The sequence below is a fragment of the Macaca nemestrina genome, chromosome 8 (assembly GCF_043159975.1).
Source record: "Macaca nemestrina isolate mMacNem1 chromosome 8, mMacNem.hap1, whole genome shotgun sequence".
In the NCBI taxonomy this organism is placed as follows: Eukaryota; Metazoa; Chordata; class Mammalia; order Primates; family Cercopithecidae; genus Macaca; species Macaca nemestrina.
Window position 1 is genome coordinate 75097081 of NC_092132.1, and position 23282 is coordinate 75120362.

Genomic DNA, 23282 nt, shown 5'->3' on the forward strand with positions numbered 1-23282 from the left:
AAATGCCAACCAATGTAGAAACACTCCATAGATGATGGTTATTATCATTACACCTGTGATCTGTGTGACTTAGGCAAATTACTGGAAACAGGTTAGAGAGGTTATATAATCTATAAGATGTATATATACATATCAAATTGTGGTTTTTAAGCAAGGAAATATGTGCAAAGTAACCTAACTCATAATAAGTCTTTGATAAATGTTAGCAAAAAACCTAAACAACATATTATGCTATGAGAGAGAACTCTCATTTATTTAAGAACTGTTGACAACTCAAATGATTAAAAAAACACTATTTGTATAGGTACAGACTGTCTTGCCCTTGCCAGTTAACTTTCTCATGAATTGGAAAGTCATTTTTTAAACCTCATAACAAAATTTAAAATGGGTTTCAGAATAAAGAAAGATAATTGAATTTTAGTCTGGACAAGTTATGAAACTCAAGCACAAGCACTAATTGTAGTCCTTGGTTTGATGACTTCTTTCCAGAATGCTAAGCCTTTGATGAAAACTGGTTTTCAGAATAATAAAAAGACACTGAGTACACTCTTCTTGAAGGGGAGAGAAAATGCTTACATTATGCAAGGAATGCAGCTTCTTCCCGCGATGTTTTCTCATCTGAGGCCTTATTAAAACCTAGTCTTGCTATTCCTGGCCATATTCGCACCAGCTGATGTCGATATATAAGCAGTCCAGTGACAGGCTATGTTAAGGAACTTGGCCTATGAGAATTCAGAAAGTAGAAACCATCATATGCCACTGATGTCAGACTAGACATTTTCCCCCATGTTGGTAATGATAGTTTAGAACAGCTCCCTGCTACTTATGTATTCTGCCCTGAATTTTGCTAAGATAAGACTTTTAAGGAGGTTTTCCCCTTCTTTAGGAGAGATGCAGATGATGGATATGTTACAGCAAAATATTTGTGTAACCAGTGAACATGAATGTAGCCATTTATTTGATTATTGCAGCATGTGTTAAAGAGCTGCTGCTGCCCGTTTGCAGCCTAATGTGTTTATTACAGTCTTCCCAATGGCATCTTGAAGTGTCTTTCAGCTAAAAAATTCATGAGTATTACTGGCTTTCAGTCAGAAAATGGAATATGTCTTCTAGTTACTATCTAATATACCACTTTAAGGCCATTATACAAAAGTAATCTAAGAGCAGACGATACTGAGAGGAAGAAATTTTTAGCTTAAACATTTGTTTATACACTGTTATTACTGTTCCTGGACTAAGACACAGCATAAGAGAAGGTAGGTGCTAAAACCATTTTACCTAGAGACTAGTTGTAGTTGTAGGATATGTTGCTCTCTTTAATCCTCTACCTAATGATAAATGGCTAGTGTTTTAGTATTGAAAAATCATATCCTAATAATAGTGGTTTGTGTCTATCTTACTGTTATTTTAAAAAGGCAAATGTACAGTAAACTGATCTAAACTAGTAAAGTTGAAAACTTATTTGAAAACAAATTTTAGATTTTTCTGGATTTATTTGAAGTAAGTCCTCTAAATCTTGGTAACTTAACTGTTGTTACTATATGAATTAATGTAAAGTTTTATGAGTCTGTACATTAATCTGTAGATACAGATTATAGTATGTGAGGCAGATTAAAATTTTACTGTATGAAAACCAAGAAGCACTACAGTGTTATGTAAAGATGAAATTAAAAGAGACCTTATGATCTAGTAAAAAAGAGTAATGACACTTGGATGGAAATAATACATAATTTTACTAAGTAAAAATTTTAAAAATATTGTGTCATGTCCTCTATCACTGTTAAATGCATTACTAGTTTGCCAATGGGGAGCAAAGTTTGATTTTCTATGTGCTGTCATCCTAGCATTTAGTAAATCCACATAGTTCTACTTCTGTTTTATTTGTCTGTGTGATGATTCTTTGTATGAATCAACAGTGTATCCCTGAGTAGTCTGTATATTTCCTGCATAGAATATTTATTCAACTGTTGCCAGAAGTTGGGATCTTGCCAAAATAATGTCTGCTTTGGGTAATTTCGACCAATTAACCCTATTTGAAAAGAGATCTTTCCCCTCCTCTAGCAATTGGATGTCTTCTGTATCATCTTACTGACTTCCCAAGTTTGGCTTACTTTCTGTTCTACCTTTCTCAGGCATCTACAGCCAAGGAGCACATTTTGTTTATTGAAGCATTAGATACTATGTTTTTTAGACTTATCAGAGCCTGGCCCAGAAATCTTGCTTTTATGCTTATAAGGGGATCGCTCTTGGAACACAGTATACTTTGAAGGAAAAACTGTTGCCAGTTTAGAATGAGCAAATGTTTTCATTTGTGGGAAAGCAGTAGTGGATACAGCTTTAGCTATTGAGGTAGAATTCTGAGAAACAGTGGGCTCTAAAAGATTGTCCTTTTGTTGTTTAGTTTAATAGAAATGGAAGGGTATTTAAGTGAGGTTTTATATATACTTTTAATATTGCTTGAGCATTTCTTGGTTTTAAAAGTTTGTAAAAGATTAGATGACATGTTACACAATTTCATATGTCTATTGTAAAGAGAGTTCAGAAGGAACCTCGGAAGTCTCTCTCTAAGTCTTTCTGTTCTCATAACGAGAGCTAGATGATTTATCAGGCGGGTCCTCTTCAGGTAGACATTCATAAGAGAAGTTTTCCAGTAGCTCTTTCTATGTCGTTTCTAACTTGGGGAATTTTAGAGAGGGCCTAACTTTAAGAACAGTTATTGGAGCTAGCAATTGGGATAGATGTTCGATCACTTTATTATGTTTGGTGTTCAGCAGCAGTAGTATCCTTATTCTTTAACTGAATATGTTCTGTATATAATGCATCTGGCAGTTTTACAAGCCTTGTTTGGAAGATAGCCTGTCCTGATAAAAGATAAAATGCATATTATCGTTTACATAAATTATGGATGATTAACAAGCTTTAATGGTATGAGACTGTGTGGAGAGCAAAGCTTTGTTAACTTGTAAGTTATATTGGTGAATCCCGTGAAAGAGTACATTTTTGAGTTGTGTTGAGGTTTAACATTTTATTTTGCTTTCTGTCATTATGCTAAGGATTCAGCTGGTTTTGTTCACCCCTCCCAGAATATTGTTACTTTTTAGAGATAAAAGTTACTAATCATAAGGCTGTAACTCTTCCCTACTGTCTAGCTCATCCAAGTTGATATCAAGGGATGTAAGGGAGGGGATGTATGGTCACTGTGAAAGCAGGGCTATTGTGTTGTTACAGATAACAAGAATGGATGATTTGAAACTTTTTTTCAGCCTTGTCCTTTTACAACTCCCAACATCTGGTAGAAACTGGTTTGCTCTCAATGACTGTAATTACCATCAAATACAGCCTGAGAGTTTACTTGTGTCATTTTCAGTTTTTGTGATTTACATTAAACAGTTTCAGCATTGAGAGTGAGATGCTTAAGAATTTTAATTTCATGTGAGTGTGCAGCAGTTACAAGAAACTATTAATTTAGGGCTGGTTACCAAATGAAATTTTAGAACCTTCAGTGCTGCCCTTTAGTATTTTCCATCTCCTGCCTTTACTCTGGAAATGAATTTTTTAACTTCAATCTACAAAAGTGCATCAAAATTCCTCTGTCCATATCGTTTATTTTAGATATTTCTCTATGAGTGAATATACACTAGAATGTACATTTATATAGAAAAAGTAATTTATATAACCTAGAAGAAAGTCATTTTTATAACTTATGTATCTCTCTCTGATTTTTATTTGCATCACTTCTGCGTTGCCCAGTATTTTGAGAGGGGGAGAAATGAACTCACCTGGCCCCACCTCTTGTTCCAGTGTGAAATACTGACACTTGCTGCCAGCCCAGCCTCCTCACACAGGGCATCAGAAATATCAGAAGTCCTCTAGGTTAGAGCACCTCATTCATGAGGTTCTCTATTATTTATTTGACTCTCCCACTAAAACACAGGGCATAAATTCATGTGTCTGCTCTAGGACTGCAGCTGCCTGTCACCCCCCGTCCTCCTGCTCCCTTTCCTGTGTCGGTGTTACATTCTCTCCCCGGTTTTGGTCTCAGGTCTGTCTCCTTTTTGTTTTTATGGGTGATTTGCAATGATTTAGACAGGGCACCCCTGCGTGTTGGCACTTCCTGGAGGTTACCAGGAGGCAGCCATCCTTCCTTGGCTTGGCCAGGCATTCCCGACTTCCACCTCACTTCTCCCTTGGTGGTGGAAAGGTTGGTAGGAGGTGTGTACTGGGGCACATAGCCCAGGAATAGTGCTCTGAGAAGAGGATATGTGCATTAGACACAAAAATATAAGGAAGCAATTATGTTCATCAACCCGAAAGTTGCAGATTTTGAGGAAATGTGTTTAAGATACCACTACATAATATAAAGGGAAAACTTGGCATTTAAATAACTTACTTCAAGGGTAAATTATATTTTCAATCTACAAATAGAGTGGTTTTTAAGCCAACCTTGAGTAGGTACAAGCAAATTATAAACAGTCTGCTCAAATGATTTTACTATACTTAGACTAGAAAATGGCTCCGTATCTCCCTCCCTCTGGTGCCTATGTCCCAGTGCTGTCCCTCATGTGTTGCAGTTGTTTGTGTATGTATTTCAGAATATTCACAGGTAAATGATGCAGATAATGTTAAATCATCCTCAAACTGGGTGTATATGACTTTAGGTAAAACAGTCATTTCCTTTAATTGTCTATTGAAAGCTTTCTGATCTTTCTGATAATTCTATACTTTTTAGCAATACTTTTGGAGGGGGGGAATAGCCATTTTAACAGCAAAACTTGCCACCTATACCTACTGTATAGGGTATTTTGCTATGTTGTATATTGAAGGCTATATTTTAATGATAGAAACTTTCTTAAGTTTGTATGACTTCTAGAAAGCTGCTTTGAGAGTGAAAATCTCCTGGGTCATTTGTTGAAAGCTTACTTAGACTGGATGTGTAATATTTTTTCTTACATCTCATGATTGAAACCATGAGAATTGTGGTTTAGAGAGAAGTACTGAAAGTGAATGTCTATAAGGTATCATTTGAGAAGGATTCTGGAATTTAGGGTTTTGTTGTTGTTATAGAGATGGGATCTTGCTGTGTTGCTCAGGCTGGTCTCCAACTCCTGGTCTCAAGTGAGCCTCACATAGCTAAAAGTGTTGAAGCTTGGACATGAATACTGGCCCTTAACTTCTCTGCTATCCTGCCTCTCATAGTCTGCTTCTTTCATAGTAAATAAATACAGATTATACTTATTATCAGGCCAAAATTGTGAGCACAGTGTGGGACATAGGGACTTGGTTGCATTGCTCCAACCAGCAAGAAGCTTGGGTGTCAGCTTTGAGAATTATTCCCTTCTGTGTTACCTCTTAAATCAGCTGTGTATCATTGGTGCAGCCTCCCTAAACGGATACAATATTTCTTCATTCTGCTTACATATGACTCTTTAAAAAAAAAAACTAACTCCACTGCGCTGTTGTATCAGAAGTGGCCAGAAGAAATTAGTGTAGTACAGCTGAGACTGGGCAGCCCAGATTACAGGGAAGAAGCGGCCTAGCGGTTTGACTGGTATGTATTATGTTCCTTAGCCCTCCTTGCGCTTTGTCCTTACTCTTGATTGTCCTCTGTCATCTTCCTTAAGTTCTCTGTCTTCTAGTGCACTTGGCCTTCCCTTTGAATTTTTTTTTTTTATTTCTATCCAGAAAAGAAAAGAAGCCACTACAAAAAGTAAAGGAGGGCAAAGGCGATTTAGAAGTCTGGGGGCCAGAAGGAAGGGGAAGTAGCATAGAATAGGAGCTCTAGGAAAGACTTGAAATGCAGATTTCAACTTGTCCTGCTGCATTGTTTTTTCTTTTGGTAAGCAGTTATTGAACGCCTCGAGTAGCAGTCTTTTCTGGTTTCCTCACAGTCTTTGTAAGTCTCTTTGTTCAGCTCTTTTAGTACTTAAACCTCTGTCACTGGCTTGTTCTTGCTTACCTAAATAGTATTTTGATTGTGTTAGTGATGACGAGCACACTGATTTTCTTATATGTTTTTTTATTTTCTTACCGAGAGGAATTCAGCAAGCAGGAGCTGATCATGGTCCTTCCCACTTGGGGTCAGTAAAGTTCACCTGACTTTCGGGGCATATCTTAAGACCTTTGGCGATAGCAGCCAGAACCAACTGAGGGAAGGAAAGTTTGGAGGCGGCAGGATGTGAGAGAGGAAGCAACCATGCTATGTGCAGGGAGGCGAGCTGCCACGGAGAGAGGGCACCGAGGGAGGAGCAACCAGGCAGCTACTGCAGGAGAGCCGGGCACAGGAGCTTCTCGAGGGGCCAGCAAGATCCCCCACTAGGGGGCATTGATTAAGAGGCCTTGTGCAGAGTAACTCGGGGCTACAGGGGTGTCAGATCTACCTAGTTAAATTTGAAAACCTTCAATTTCGTGTCCTGGCATTGGCTCTTCCCTGGGCTGTCTGTCATGGGTGAGCTATTGCAGCACAGACTTCACATTGGCTAACCCAAAACAGAGACTGGGAGGAGCCCCTTACAACACCTGTAGTTTCCACATGGTGCAAGATCACTCTTGAAACTGGAGGCTGGCAGCCCAAATCCAGAGCTGGTAGATTGTAGTTCATAGTGCTGTTGAAATACAACTCCTGTTTAAAAGAGTTTGGGCCCAATGAGGTAGGCTTGTTTGTTTCTTAAATGTTAACCTTTACATTTGCTTAATCTTAAAAGATTTTTTAAAAGAGACAGCTTGTATATTAGAAATTATACATGCACATAAAACAATGTGTTAATTACTGGTGTCAAATTTCTGATTGGAGTCGAAGTTCTTTTATTGTTAGTAAAATGATCAGACACTTCATCATCATCAGTTCTCTTCATTTTTTTCTTCCTCTTCTCTGTTTTCTGTTTTAGTTGCTGATATGTGTTCAAGATGAGTGGGATGGGAGAAAATACCTCTGACCCCTCCAGGGCAGAGACAAGAAAGCGCAAGGAATGTCCTGACCAACTTGGACCCAGGTTAGATTCTTGCTGAGAAAAGGAATCAGTATTGTCTATTAAAGCCACAGGAGTGCTTCTTTGTTATTTTAGCATTGATTTTACTCCTGATTCAAATATTGTGTTGGTTTTTCTCTTTAACAATTAAATCTTTGAATATATACTTACTTACATTTTGAATATGCAAATCAGTTACAGATTGTATTCTTTACAAAAAGAGGAAAGCTGTAAACTTCTGATATCTTTTGACTCTTAAGAGTCAATTTATTTAATAATTTTGAGTTTTTCACACCTTTTCTGTTAGATTACACAGCATTATAACAAGAAGATCCTATAGTAAAAAGATGTGCTGTTAATTTTATAATGGGTTTTATTTTTTGTTGTTTTATTTTTAATGACATAAAATGTTAAACCCATGTACTTCTGAGTTGAGAACAAAGAATGTGACTCTTTAGTGAATAAAACAAACAATTTTAAAGCAAATTTCATCTCATATATTATGGGTGGAAGTGTGAATTGCTATAATGCCCATGTGGGGTAGTTTGGCACTATCAAAATTATAAATGCATATCCTGTTTGAACTAGCCATTCCACTTTTAGGAACTTTCCTATTACATACTTTCGTACTTGCAAAATGATGTGTATATGAGGTTACTGAAATTGCAAAAGATTCGGAAAAACCTAAATGTCTATTAAACAGTGTGGTACATCTAGAACCTGGAACACAGTGCAGCTGGGATAAAGATGAGGACGCTCTTTATGGGTTAATATGAAAAAAAAAATCTCTTAAGAATATTGTTACAGATGAAAAGCAAGGTTTAGAAAATGTTTATGGAATACTACCATTAGTATAAACAAGGAAGAAAAAAATAATCTGTATTGTTTTAGGATAATCAAGAAACAGTAATTGTTGCTACCTGTTTCGGTGGATGAGAACAAGGCAAATAATTCTCATCAAAAGTAGAAGAGAGACTTTTCACTTTTTCGATGTTTTAAATCATGTAAATAATTTTAAGAATTAAAAACAACATCTTCTACCTAATGGACAATAAAAACATCAGACATGAAATAGTAGGGAAGAGGGCTAGGAAAAGTCATCAAGAGAGGCAGAGCAGGAGAAAGGGCAAAACACAAATATTTTATATTCGCTTTTCCCCTTCTAGTTGCCAAGCAAAACATCAAGCCCATTAAATCTCCACTCTCCACATCCCAGCCCCCAGCTCTTCTAGGTTCCCTAGTACTTGCTGGTAAACCACAAACTTCTGTCTGTCAGACTGCCTTTAATAGTCAGTACCCTACCTGGGGAGGCAGTGGGAGAAAATGGGAACTGTTCCAGCTGTGGGCTTTAGTGGCGGGTCTCTGAGCCCTCCCTCTGGGGTGCTGAGGGGTCTTTTGAACACAACTCCCCTTTCTCACCTATTTGTCATTTATTTCTTACCTTGTGTGAGGGTGGGAGGGCATGAGTGGAGGGGGCCAGAATGGGAACTGGGCTATTCTAAGTATTCCAGCCACTCTTTCCCTTTTGCTGTAAGAACGGAAGCTATGGGTAAAAATGAGACTTAGTAAAAAACACAAATTCTGAATTACTGTGCCAGTAATTCGTGGGGTGATCCTGGACAAATTGTGTAAACACTATAAAATAGAGACATTGTATTATATTATGTATTACTTCATGAAAATCAAACATATTTAGAGATGAATATATGAAAGTCTATTGTGAATCCAGAAATTTTTAAATTAATATTATATACAAATAATTATATATAAAAATACAGAAAGCTGCTACATTAAGCAACTTGCTTTTCTTCCTTGTTGTACTGTTTCAATGTCATTTAATGGGCCCCCCTTTGCACTTGAGAAAATAATTGTATGCTGTTATTATGAAAAGGAACTTTTGAGTTTACTATTTTGTCACATTCTAATGAGAAGATTTTGCCTCTTTCGATATTTTTCCATTCCATTACCTTTTTAAACTTTAGTTGAAATTGGACTGTTTGTTTATATTTTGCATGTCATTCAGCTTGGACAGTTAACATATTTCCTGGCTCAGTTTCGCTTTTGTTTCTAGCTGTGTTGTGACTTTTTGCATTACCTAAAAAGGCTGTTTGGTTTGCTTACTAACATTCTGAAGAAGTCTATAAAATTATAAATATCTGGTTTTATTTTTTATGTTTTACCAAAAATTATTGAAATTTATTCCTATTATAACTGGATTAACTTCTCTCCTTTTACTAATCTTAAATAAAATTTAAAATATAACCTCCTTTACCTTGTTGAAACATTATTTTATTTGTCAATTAATTTGATGCCCACTTGTTTCAAGTACTGCACTAAGCACAGTGGTGAGCACAGTCCTGGTCACTGTGAAACGGACAGTCCAGTGGGAGATGCCAAACACATTGAACAGATAGTTTCATTACAAACTGGGCTTAGGTTGATTTTTTTTTTTTTAAAACATGGAACACTTTTGGAAAATTGTCCCCCGCAAGTTATTTCTGCATTGATATAGGTAACTTTTGTTTGCTATCTTTGTATTAAACTTGTTTAACACATTCATTTTTTTCACAATAGCTCTTTTTCAAATGCATCATAAAAAAATGTGTTTCTTCTTTTAAGCCCCAAAAGGAACACTGAAAAACGTAATCGTGAACAGGAAAATAAATATATAGAAGAACTTGCAGAGCTGATTTTTGCAAATTTTAATGATATAGACAACTTTAACTTCAAACCTGACAAATGTGCAATCTTAAAAGAAACTGTGAAGCAAATTCGTCAGATCAAAGAACAAGGTAAGAGGACTGAATTAGTATTTTGAAGAGTTGAATTGGTTTCTGTTTTTCCCTGTGTGAGAAGTCCCTTCAGAGTCCCTTTAATCCATTTCTTGTGCTTAAATTATTGATGAGGAAATGATGTCACAGTGTAAGATGAATGCAAGTATCACTTGCAGTGGTTTATAAATAGGCTTTGTATAAAATTCAGCCATTCCCTAAAGACAGAGGAGACTGAGGTGAGTCAGGGTGATGGAACTTTTCATCTAGTAAACTCAATTAGGTGCCCACAATTCTTCACTCCACACCGTGGCATTTTCAAGGCATACACAGCAAGTGACCGTCAAAAGTTGCAAGTAGGAGCCAGTTTGAGATGTAAACCAGAAGTAAGGAAGTGAAGCACCTCCTGTTTCAGCTAGTCAGCGTATTTGATTAGTCTGAGCCTCAACTGGCCACGCCACTAGATTAGAATTTCATATCCTGAATGACAAGAGATTTGAAAGGCTCTAACCTCCAGTAAGAAATCCATCTGTGAATTCAAAACACAGAACGTGACAGTTCTCTTCCTATGGTTTTATTTTTTTCTGAGATCATTTTATGATTCTTTTCTTTGATATTTTTGCCTACAGAAAAATATTAAGAAAATAATGTTTTTAAGAACACATTTGACTTTGTGGTGCCAAAAATAAATCTTTATGCGGCATGTATGAACAATATCTTGGTGCCCAGGGCCAATACATGCTCTTCAAGTATCTGCATACTGCTTTCCTTCAGGCCTGGGGAGATTATTATCTTTTGTAATCTGGTGTTTTTTTGAGACAGAGTCTCACTCTGTCGCCCAGGCTAGAGTGCAGTGGTGTGATCCTCAACTCACTGCAACCTCTGCCTCCTGGGTTCAAGCGATTCTCCTGCCTCAGCCTCCCGAGTAGCTGGGATTACAGGTGCCTGCCACCATGCCCTGCTAATTTTTTAGTATTTTTAGTAAAAACAGGGTTTCACCATGTTTGCCAGGCTGGCCTTGAACTCCTGACCTCAAGCAACCCTCCTGCCTTGGCCTCCCAAAGGTTTGGGATTACAGGCGTGAGCCACTGCGCCTGACCTGTAATCTGTTTTTGAGCGTATCCTCTTAAGAGTTCAAATTTTTTAAATCTGCCTTTTATATAATATTCAAAAAAGACATATTTTATTAAAATAATTTGTCTTTGTCTTTATAATATATGAGTCTGAAACTAACTGCTCTTATCTGTCACAAAATCCTAGCTACCTATTAGCATATTGTCTTAGCGTTTTCCATTTTCATACATATATTGTTGAGCTAAATTCTGTATAAAACAGTTTTACAAGTATAGTTCTGTCTTCTAAAAACATAAAAATATACATATAGCATCCACAACACAGTTTCTAACACCAGCCCTTTCTGCAAATCAGTCTTTATTTCCTGATTTCTCCATGACATTTAACATCAGTAGACCAGTGCCCATTTCAGTCCCCTTCATCACTCATCTTTCTTTTCCCTTTGGGGTTCACTAGTTATCAAAAACTCAGTTTAAACCTCAATTTTGTATCTTCATATTTTGGTTTCTGCAAAGGGATAAAATAATATTCCTAGAACTCTTAGGAGAAATAATTGGTTAAAGTTATTAACCAGTGCCTTGAAGTTACTGTGTTTCTAGTTGCTGGTATCATTACAGTAAAGAAATCATTAAGCTTCTTGTTTTAGGTTTCTAAGGATTATGAATGATTCAGTTTTGAGAACACTGCATGGTTAGGTAGTACTTCTACATTTCAAAACAATTATATATATAAACCACAACGAAGGTCTTGCACAAGTTTTTAAAGTTTGCAAAACCTTGGTAATTCCCCCTTCAAACCATAAAACACGTTCAGATGTGTCATGCTGGGACTGCGCCATACCTTAACCATAGTTTTAATCATAAGGCTGCATACCACAACCACCCAAGAAGCACAATAAACACGCTGTCACGTCTTATTCTTCTAAGAATGTTCCTGCTAATTTGAAAAGCAGCGTGTTTTGTAAAGGGAAGCAAAACTTAAATGCTGAATGAAAATATGAAAAGCAGAAATGGACTTTTAAGTTCTCGACTACTCTGATATTTTCCAAATAGTCTTTGTTTAATAATTTGTTTTTTAAAAAGAGCAGAATTGAATCAGACAGGAGCTAGGTATGAATCCTGGTCCATTTAGGAGCTTTTTGAACCTGGGCATATTATCTTATCTCTGAGACTCAGTTGCCTCATACAGAGTTTAGTGCTAACAACACCTAGGTCACATAGCTGTAGAAGATATTATGAACCATGTAAATTCAGTAAACACCTGTCATAGTAAACATTCAGTAGTTAGTTTTCATTCCTACTTAAGCAGAAAGGGGCCGTTTTTTCTTTTCTTTTCTTTTTTTTGAGATGGAGTCTCACTCTGTTGCCCAGGCTGGAATGCAGTGGCACGATCTCAGCTTACTGCAACCTCCACCTCCCGGGTTCAAGCAATTCTTCTGCCTCAGCCTCCCGAGTAGGTGGGATTACAGGCATGCACCACCAGGCCCGGCTAATTTTTGTATTTTTAGTAGAGATGGGGTTTCACCATGTTGGCCAGGCTGGTCTCGAACTCCTGACCTCATGATCCGCCCGCCTCGGCCTCCCAAAGTGCTGGGATTACAGGGGTGAGCCACTGTGCCCAGCCTATCTGTAGGAAGTAAAAAATTTTTCTGGTGCCAGAAAATCTGTGCAGCCCTTGCGTACCACTCCATCAGCAGCTCTATTTGGACCAGTTTGAATTTTCTCAGCATCTGGCAGCCAGTAAGAATAACACGTAAGTCAGGCCAAAGCCTTTCTCTCTAACTCTGTGTCTTCCCCAACCCCAACTGATCCCCCGACCAATCAGCATAAATAAAATCCAACTACCATCTTTACACCATTATCCAGACTTAATTTGTATTTCAGTCATAGTTGTCAGCATGAATAAAATGCATTTGGGAGCCTAGGAGAACAGGTCTGTAGACACATGCAATAAACCTGCGTATTTATCCTAGAGAAGTTAAACTGGGTTGCATGAGGGGCCATACTAAAGAATACACAATGAGGAAAGCTGGGCTCATCTTTATGGAACCCTGCTCCAGTGTCAGAAGCTATGGCGTGTCAGCCAGGCATGGAGGGCTCTTTCCCTCAAGTCTGTGCTCTTCTCAGTTACTCCTCAACTTTTATATGCTTTATAAATAAAGGGAGAGAAGAAAAAGATTTTTAAATGGCCTAAAGGATGGAAATTTGGAGGGGAAATTACCAGCTAGTTAAATTATAAGCATTCTGTTGTACGTGGCGCTTTATGAGACCCATGTTTCATAAATGCTAGCCCTCCAAGAGCATTAACTGTGGAATGGACTTTGTAGAAACAGAGCAAGTACACACAGGAGTTTGATGCTAATAATGTGACTGCCATCAAATAGAAAATTCCATACATGTTGGTGGGGTTTTTTTGGCCCACATTCATAATCCTTAGTTATTAGCTAAGTTAGTTACTTAGTAATTAAGTTAGATCTTCTGTTCGCTAAATAATCTTGGAGAATTTTTAATACTAAGACTAAATAGTTCTTATTGTGTGTCAGGCAGTTTTTAAAGTGCTCAGATTTGATAACCTATTTAGTACTCAAAACAAACCATGGAATAGGTGCATTTTTTCCCCCTTGGCAGGAGTGGAACCTGAGACACAGAGTGGTTAAGTAGCCTGGCAAAGTCACACAGCCATTAAGCGAAGGAATAGGGCAGTCTGGGTCTGGAATCTGCACCGTCATCGCAGCTTTCTGATACTAAACTAGGATATTTCTTTATATTTGGTATGATGGTCATAAACGTTTAGAACTTCTGTCTTCTATAACTTAGAAACAGGAGTCATGGAAACAGATAGCAAATAACCATTTTTCCTAACTGGGAGGCTAATATTGCTTCTATTCCACAGAAAAATAGTAAGCACAGGCATACGTCAGAGATACCACAGGTTCAGTTCCAGACCCGCACCATAAAGCGAATATAAAATAAAACAAGTGACATGAATTTTTTGGTTTCCCAGGGTGTATAAAGGTTATACTTCACTATACTGTAGTCTTTCAAGTGCACAATGCTATTACTTCTTTTAAAAAGTAATATATCCTAATTTAAAAATACCTTAATGCTAAAAAGTGCTAACAAGCATATGAGCCTCATCAACAAGTTCTCTTGCCAGTAGGAGGGTCTTGCTTCAATGTTGATGGCTGCTGACTGATCAGGGTGGGAATTGCTAAAGGCTGGGGTGGCTTATAACGATTTTTAAAAATAAGATAACAATGAAATTTGCCACACTGATGGACTCTTACTTTCATGAAAGATTTCTCTGTACCATGCAATGCTGTTTGATGGCATTATACCCACAGTAGAACTTTCAAAATTGGAATCAGTCCTCTCAAACACTGTTCCTGCCTTATCAACTAAGTTTATGGAATATTCTAAATCCTTTGTTGTCATTTCAGCAGTGTTCACAGCATCTTTACCAGGAGTTGATTCCCTCTCAAGAAACCATTTTCTTTGCTTATCCACAAAAAGCAACTCCTCGTTTGTTCAAGTTTCATCATGAGATTGCAGCAATTCAGTCACATCTCGGGCTTCACTTCTAATTCCATTTCTCTTGTTATTTCCACTGCATCTAGAGTTACTTCCTCCACTGAAGTCAGGAATCCCTTCAAGTCATCCATGAGGGTTGGAATCAGCTTCTTCTAAATTCCTGTTCATGTTGATCTTTTGACCTCCTCCCATGAATCATGAATGTTCTTCATGGCATCTAGAATGGTGATTCCTTTCCAGAATGTTTTTCTTTGTACTTTGCCCAGATATATCAGAAGAACCACTGTCTGTGGCAGTACACCTTGAAACATGGCTACAGCATAGATACTATGTTAGCAGACATGAAGACAAATATTTTTGGCCTTGTACGTCCTCATCACAGCTCTTGGGTGACTGGGTCCATTGCCAGTGAGCAATAGTATTTTGAAAGGAATCTTTTTCTGAGCAGTACGTCTCAACAATGGGCTTAAAGTAGTCAGTAAACCATACTATAAACAAATGTGCTGACATTCAGGCTTTGTTATTTCAGAGCACAGGCAGAGTAGATTTAGCATCATTCTTACGAAGAACCCTAGGATTTTCAGAATGGGAAGTGAACATTTACTTCAACTTAAAGTCACCAGCTGCATCAGCTCCTTAACAGAAGAGTCAGTTTGTCCTTTCAAGCTTTGAAGTGAGGCATTGATTTCTCTCCTCTATGAAAGTCCTAGATGGCTGCTTCTTCCAATAGAAGGTTTTTTTGTCTACATTGAAAATCTATTGCTTAGTGTAACCACCTTCATTAATGATCTTAGCCAGATCTTCTGGATAACTTGCTACAGCTTCTTCATCAGCACGTGCTGCTTCACCTTATATTTTTATGTTACGGAGAAAGATTTTTTCCTTAAACCTTATGAACTCGCCTTTGCTAGCTTTAAACTTAACTTTTCTTCTGCATCTTCTCATAAAATTGAAAAGAGGGCCTTGCTCTGGATTAGGCTCTCATTTAAGGGAATCTTGTGGCTGGCTTGATCTTCTGTCCAGACCACTGAAACTTTGTCCACACCACTGAAACTTTGTCCATATCAGCAAAAAGGCTCTTTCACTTTCTTATTTTTATTTTATTTTAAGAGATGGGGTCTCACTGTGGGGCCCAGCCTGGTCTCAAACTCCTAAGCTCAAGAGATCCTCCCACTTGGCCTCCCAAAGTGCTGTGATTATAGGCCTGAGTCACCACACTTGGCTGTTTCAGTTTTTTATCGTTGATGCATTCACTGAAGTAGCACTATTCATTTTCAATTACTTTTCTTTTCTTGTTGTTGTTGTTGTTGTTGTTTTGAGGCGGAGTCAGGCTCTGTCACCTAGGCTGGAGCGCAGTGGCGCCATCTCAGTTCACTGCAACCTTCACCTCCCGGGCTCAAGCAATTCTTCTGCCTCAGCCCCCCAAGTAACTGGGATTACAGTGCCCACCACCATGCCTGGCTAATTTTTGTATTTTTAGTAGAGACAGGGTTTCACCATGTTGGTCAGGCTGGTTTCAAACTCCTAACCTAAGGTGATCTACCTGCCTTGGCCTCCCAGAGTGCTGGGATTACAGGTGTGAGCCACCGCACCCCACTGATACTGCAATTTTTAATGAAGATAAACTATTTTTCCACTGAACTACATATAATTCATTTTTGCACATTTTCTTGTGGCTTAATGGCTTATATTGTTAATGAAATCCTTAAAATTAGTGAGCAGGGATGGAATTTCTACTCTCATTTCCTCCTAGGATCCCCTTATTTTATTTCTTAAGTACATGGAAATTTTTTGTTTAACAGCTTTCAGATAAAGAAGATTTAAATAATTCAATGTGTTCTAATGCTTTAGGATTTATGATGTGAGTTCTCGCTTCAAGACCCAACCTGGCTATCACACTCTAATAGAAAGTAGACATCCCTTGTTTTCTTGATCACCTTGTACTCGTATGAAAAGAAATTAATTCTGTCATTGATGTATGACCCTAATCATACATCAATACTGTATGTATTGCTTTCATCCAAGAGTAAATATTCATTCAATAAATTTTTTATTGAGTATATACTATATATAAAGCATATGGTTATTTGCCAGGGGAAATCCAGCAATCAATAAGTACATGATTCTTTTTCTTGGAGCTTTCACTCATTCAGGGGAAAATCAGCTTTCAGACAACTAGCTATGGAACTGTAGGGGACAATGGAAAGGAATGTGATTATTAAAGAAGCTGGCACAGGCTTTTAGGAGGACAATAAACTTGAACTGGGTCTTGCTGTAAAAGTAAGATTTTAATAGGTAAAAAAGTAGGGGCTGGCATGAGGAGAGGCACTCTACACAGAAAATAGAGGAGCCTGAGTGCTCAGTGACTTCTGGGGTATGCCCGGTCAGACTGTAAAATAAGATGTATGGAAGCACTTGGTTGGATTTGAGGCTGTAAAGGTGGGTCAGAGCTAGATAGGAGAGTAGTAAGCCCAGTACAGTAAGCAATATTGGAATTTGGAGAAAGTCACATTAAATGAGAGACCTCTAACTATCTTCAGCAGAGTTAGCTTGAAGTCATCTACCATTATATCTAGACTCTAGAGATACTCTATACTTGGAATGGGAGGTATTTGGATTTTTTTTAATTCTAAATCTAGAGGGGGAGACGTGCATAACTAATAAAACAACAAGAAAAAATGAAGTTAAAACATGCTAGAAAACTATAAAATTTCTCATTCATCTATAAGAAGGAATAAATGTTGTTTTATAAATAAGCTTTCATTTAGTTTTATAATTTAAATAGACTTAGAGGGAGCAGGAGGAAATGAAGAGGGGGAATGACAGAGGTGAAAGACAGTGAGAGAGACTCAGAATGACAGAGACCTGGACAGAGAGAAGAAGATGGAAAGTACACTCGAAAGTACCCATGTGCAAGTTCAAACACTAAGAGAAATTCTTAAATGTAATATCTTAGTTTATAGTTCCTTATGACATTGTCACTAATGACTTAATGCAGAGTCATATTGTGACACTGGGCACATTTGTAGATAAGAGCCCTTGGGCTGAGCCCACTAGCTGCCAGTCCTTACCTTCTGTCCTACTCCCATCCCAGCTTTAGTGAAGAGCGCCCACATGTTTCCTGGCTGCTCAGCCCTCCCCTGTACTTGTCAAAGGGTGGGGGAGGTGAATCAGTATGCTACCTGCTCCTACCACTTTGATTGCTAGGGCATAGAAATAGTATCTGCCATTGTGCCCAGGGGGGTAGTACTGGGCCATTCCTCCACAAGGAATGCTAAAGGTACTCCTTAAGATCCTCCTTGAGGGAGCCAGGTTGATCATTCGTCCCGACTTCAGTGACTGCTAGCGGAGTCTATGACAGTCCAAAAGAAGAACCCTCACCATAGAAGACTAGTTCCTCTGTGATTTGTCTCCAGTCCTGCCATATTCTCCCTTGCTCCAACCCGCAACCTCCTTGCACTTGCATCTCCTCCCCATGACATACACTGGCTCAGGCTCTCACATTGTGGTTTCCTCCTGGGTCTTCTGTCTGGGAATGCCTCTTTTCTTTTTCCCTCTCAGCTGGTGACATCTGCTAATCTTTAATAGCCCATCAGAATGTAGTATCACAGCTGTTCTGCATTTGTAGTGGATAGTGACAGGGAATCTGGGTGAATGATAATAGAGGGTCCAGTGGCAAGGGGGCTTCACCAAGACCCCAGGTCTGTCCAGTTTGGCCTACTACTATATTCTTGTGGCTCATTTCATCAGTATGTGTACCCAAAGCCCATTACCCTAGACTATTTCTTGTTGCTGACACATACTTGTGCTTTTTTGCTTTTGTGTCATTGTTCGTATTCTTTCCTCCTTATCCAAAATACTGCTTTTCCTGTTTCTGTCTATTCCCATTATATTCCTACTGTTCATTCTTCAAGGCCCATCTCAACCACTGCTTTTTTCACAAAACACTTTCTAATCTCCAAACAAATATGAATTCATCTCCTTTCACATTTCTTGTACTGTCTACTCTTACTCTGTTTAGTGTTTGTTTAGTGTTTTAGGTACTTCACTTTTTCTTCACCCATCGAATGACAGATTTCTTGATGGCAGAGGTTGTATTGTCTACCTAACTCTTGGACAGCAGTTCTTTTTTTGAGACAAGGTCTCACTCTGTCTTCCAGGCTGGAGTGCAATGGTGCAATCTCTGCTCACTGCAACCTCTGCCTCCCAGGTTCAAGCAATTCTTGTGCCTCAGCCTCCTGAGTAGCTGGGATTATAGGCGTGCACCACTACAGGCATGCACCACCACACCTGGCTACTTTTTGTATTTTTAGTAGAGACGGGGTTTCGCCATGTTGCCCAGGCTGGTCTCGAACTCCTGAGCTCAGGTGATCTGCCTGCCTTGGCCTCCCAAAGTGCTGGGATTACAGGCGTGAGCCGCCGCACCCAGCCACCTGCAGCAGTTTTGAGTACGATGTTTGTTCTTAGTTTATTTAAAATAAATATTTGTTGGATTTTTCTGATTCCTGGTATTTATTCAGCCTTGTGTAATGGTTTTATGCCAGGAGAAAATACTGCCCTAAATTTAAGAATATAATATTTGTATTCTAGTAATTGAGTGAATACATTCCCCCGTTCTTGCACAAGGATTACAGATTACAACCTCTCTTGTGACAAATATTATTTACAATATTTTTGTTTGCCTCCTGAAAGTACATTAACATCTTTATAAAACAATGGGTGAACTTTTAACTCTCTTAGATTCTGATAATGGTAGCTGGAGCCCTGTTTGTTTTTGTAAGGATGAAGAATCTTCACAGCTTGTCGACTAAAATATATTTTGAAATCCTATTCGCCAGGCATGGTGGCTGATGCCTGTAATCCCAGCACTTTTGGAGCCGAGGCAGGCGGATCACTTTAGGTCAGGAGTTTGAGACCATCCTGGCCAACATGGCGAAACTCCGTCTCTTCTAAAAATACAAAAATTAGCCAGGCGTGGTGGCACACGCCTGTAATCCCAACTACTCAGGAGGCTGAGGCAGGAGAATCGCTTGAACCTGGGAAGCAGAAGTTGTGGTGAGCCAAGATTGCACCACTGCACTCATGGGAGATAGAGCGAGACCTCGTCTTAAAAAAAAAAAAAAAAAAAAGGAATCCTATGAAAACAAGTATTTTATAATTTTTTATTAGGAACTTTAATTACCATGGAATATTTTCCCTAATGTTTTAAATAGACATATTGTTTTAGACTAGAATATATAATATAGAAAGCAAATTCACATTTTGTGTTAGTGCTGTGCAGATACTAGATATATTGGTTTTGGAATAACTCATATGTAAGAATTTGCCAGGTACATTTAAATTTCTGTGAGCTGATGTTTACATTTAATTCATTCTTTTAGTTTGAAGAATGATGCCAATTTTTGAGAAATGAATTAAATATTTGTGCTGTGGTAGGGAGAAGAGTTTAAACATAGAAATAAACAAAAGATATAAGAGCACAAATACCACTATTTATTATTGTCATTCACTGGTTAGCTTAGGTTTAAAGTATGTTTTTCTGTTTCTTTCTTTCTTATTTCTTTTTTTTTTTAGATGAGGTCTTCCAGTGTTGCCTGGGTTTGATTCAAACTTCTGAGTTCAAGTGATCCTCCCACCTCAGCTACTTAAGTAGCTGGGATTATAGTAAAGTACATTTTTCATAGGTGTTTGTTTTGGGTTTGTTTTTTTTTTTTTAAAGAAATCAATAAGAACGGTCCTATTTTTTAAATCTGTTGTACTGGTAGAAGAAGGGAGAGGGAACTATGACTATTTTTATGGACTTTAGACTTAAGTATTTTCAAACTGATGTGGATTATACAGTAATAAACTATACAGGCAACTATTTTCTTTTTCCTTGTCTTTTCTTTTTTTTTTTTTTTTGAGACGGAGTCTTGGTCTGTCGCCAGGCTGGAGTGCAGTGGTGCAATCTTGGCTCACTACAACCTCCACCTCCCAGGTTCAAGTGATTCTTCTGCATCAGCCTCCTGATTAGCTGGGACTACAGGCGCGTGCCATCATGCCCAGCTAATTTTTGTATTTTTAGTAGAGACAGGGTTTCACCGTGTTAGCCAGAATGGTCTCGATCTTTTGACCTCGTGATCCACCCACCTCGGCCTCCCAAAGTGCTGGGATTACAGGCGTGAGCCACCGCTTGATCTCTTGACCTCGTGATCCGCCCACCTCAGCCTCCCAAAGTGCTGGGATTATAGGCATGAGCTACCGCGCCCGGCCCTTACAACTGTTTTCATTGGTCCTTCCAAGGAGACTTTTTTGGTTGGTGAATTTGTGGGTGGGGCAGTAAATAAACACGTAAAATAAATTGACTCTCTTACCAATTTTTAGGTGTAAATTACAGTATTGTTAACTATATGCATGTTGTTGTACAGCGGATCTCTAGAACTTCATCTTGCATGACACCTCAGTGATCCTCCCACCTCAGCTTCCCAAAGTGCTGGAATTACAGGCATGAGCCACAGTGCCTCACCCCTTTCTACTTTTGAGCTGTACCGCATTCATCCTCACTCACTGGCTTTTCTTCCTCATCTAGACCTTGGCCCTTCTTTGTTCCCAAATAAAATTCCCTCTTTAATGAATTTTAACTATTGCTTATATCTGTGCTGACTGTCAAGGTAAATCTCTGCCCTTGACCTTTCCCTCATCTTTCATTGCACAGATATTCGGTGAGTCCCTCCCCACAGCCCCCAGCTTACAGTTTCACTGTCCGTCCAGATTGCCAGCTACCGTTAGACATCCATGGGATGTTCCACAGGTGCCTTAAATTGATAATATCTCAAACCAAACCCATTTTCTCCTCTGCCTTCTGAAAAGACTGCCTCATCCTTTTTCCTGTGCTCTATCTCAGTGTTTGTAACCAGCATGCGCTGATCACCTGTTTTGTCCTTACTGAGACTAGAAACCTCAGTTCCAGCCACCTTCTCTTTTACCTCTTCCTTCCCCACACTCAGCCAGTTAACTCAGTTCTGTCAGTTCCTCACCATATTCTGTGATATATAACCCTTTTTCCCATGTTTATTTTCAGCACTCTAATTTAAGACATCTTTTCTCACCTTAACTCATCTCTGCTTCTTTACCTTCTATAATCCATCCCCACTGCTATCACCATTAACTTTCTAAAAATATATTGGCTATGTAACTCCTGAGCTTCCAGTGAGTCTCCCTGCCTGTAGGATGAAGGAAAATGCCTTCCCATGGTATTCAAGGCCCCTTGCCGGCTGGTCCCCGTGTACTTTCGGGGCTTTCTCCTGCTCTTATCTTTCTAGCCATCATACTTCTAGGCAGACCTCCAGCTTTAATTACTCTTTAACTTATAACTGCACAGCTTGTGTGCCACTTTTAGATCAAATATATACATCATTTTGGCTTGTAGTACAGTTTAAACTGAAAACAACAACAAAACACAAAAAACTCCCTATTACCATGACAGCTCTTTTGTGGAGGAACCTTATCTTAATAATTTTTATACGCTTTTACCTGTCTTGTACATAAGAGATACTTAATAAGCATTCATACGAAATGAACAAAAAGCCAGGTTCCATGACTTACACCTATTATTCCAACACTTTGGGAGGCCAAGGCAGGAGGATCACTTGATGCCAGCCTGGGCAACATAGTGAGATCCTGTCCCTACAAAAAATGTTAAAAATTAGCTGGGCATGGTGGTTTGTGCCTGTAGTCCTAGCTACTCAAGAGGCTGAGCTGGCAGGATCACTTGAGCCACTGCACTCTAGCCTGGGTGACAAAGCAAGGCCTTGTCTTTAAAAAAAAAAAAAAAGTTTCAGAGAAAATGGGAAAGCAACAAGAAATCCAAGGTTTTCTTCAGCTGCTTTAAGAAAGTATGAATAGAATAATGAACAAAAACACATTTAAGGACTTTCATTAACTACTGTGTCAGTTTAAAATAAATTCCAATGATATGGTCTGGAAATGACCAGGGAACATGCCATAATTATACTTAAACATGGTGATTTCTTATTAATTCATATTTACATTCAGGACACATTTGCCAGATATCTTCTATGTTCAAATGCTGTGCTAGCCATCAGGAATATAAAGAGCTATAAAGCACTGTCCCTTTCGTCATGGGGCTCTCAGGCTGTACAGACAACAAAGACATTGATAAAGCTTTTTTGGAATAGCTGCTCCTCAGCATATGTCCCTCACCCTCCCTGACTTAGGGACCCACCCTTGAGGGAGGCCTGTGGGGGTCCAGCTTGGCCTGTGCCTGCATTTAGTAGGTAATAAAGCTGATACCTGGATCTAAGAAAAAGAAGAAGTAATTATAGCAAATTAGTAAGTACTATGATTGATTGATTGATAGATTGATGTAGATATGTAGTGATATTAAGGAAAGTGGGATAAGAGAAGGTAGGAAGTAAAATGTTTTTTGATCTCCAAGAATATATTGAAGTTCACCATATGGGTAATGTTTAAATAAAGTCTGATACTAACAACCAAAATTCCTTGTATCCAGGGCTACTTAACTATACTTTTTTCTTTAGCAGTGTTAAGAGAATGTCATGTAAATACATTTATACCTACTGTTTTCAGCTACCTCCTCATCCCATGTAGACGCCTACTGCTTTCTACACTCTGTCCATAGAATATGTCTGTGAGACTGCTTCAGGATTGGAATTATTGCCTATGTTTCATAGATAAGGAAACTTACACACAAAAACAGTATTTAGGTTGAGGTCTTAAAACTAGTCAGTGACAAACTAGAACCTAAAGCACAGTCTGGTTATTGTGCAGCCTGTGATCTTTCTACCTCTGCATTCCATTACCTACCTGAGAATGGTTGTCATGTCTTCAGCTTTGCCTTTGTTTATTAAGACAGAAAACGTTGTTCCACAGAGAAATTCCAAAAGCAACACATTCAAAATGAAAATAAAGATTTGTAATAG

At 38.5% G+C, this 23282-nt stretch overlaps 1 protein-coding gene across 5 annotated transcripts in view; it reads left to right on the forward strand.

The window, feature by feature from the left end:
- LOC105483602 (nuclear receptor coactivator 2) overlaps positions 1 to 23282 on the forward strand; it is a 303158-nt gene that overhangs the window by 190201 nt on the left and 89675 nt on the right. For all 5 annotated transcript variants that reach the window (XM_011744559.3, XM_011744557.3, XM_011744567.3 and 2 more), the window contains exons 3-4: positions 6885 to 6989; positions 9585 to 9757. In XM_011744559.3, coding sequence (XP_011742861.1) covers positions 6904 to 6989; positions 9585 to 9757 — 259 coding nt within the window. In that variant the 5' untranslated portion in view covers positions 6885 to 6903. The remainder of the gene's footprint in view (positions 1 to 6884; positions 6990 to 9584; positions 9758 to 23282) is intronic.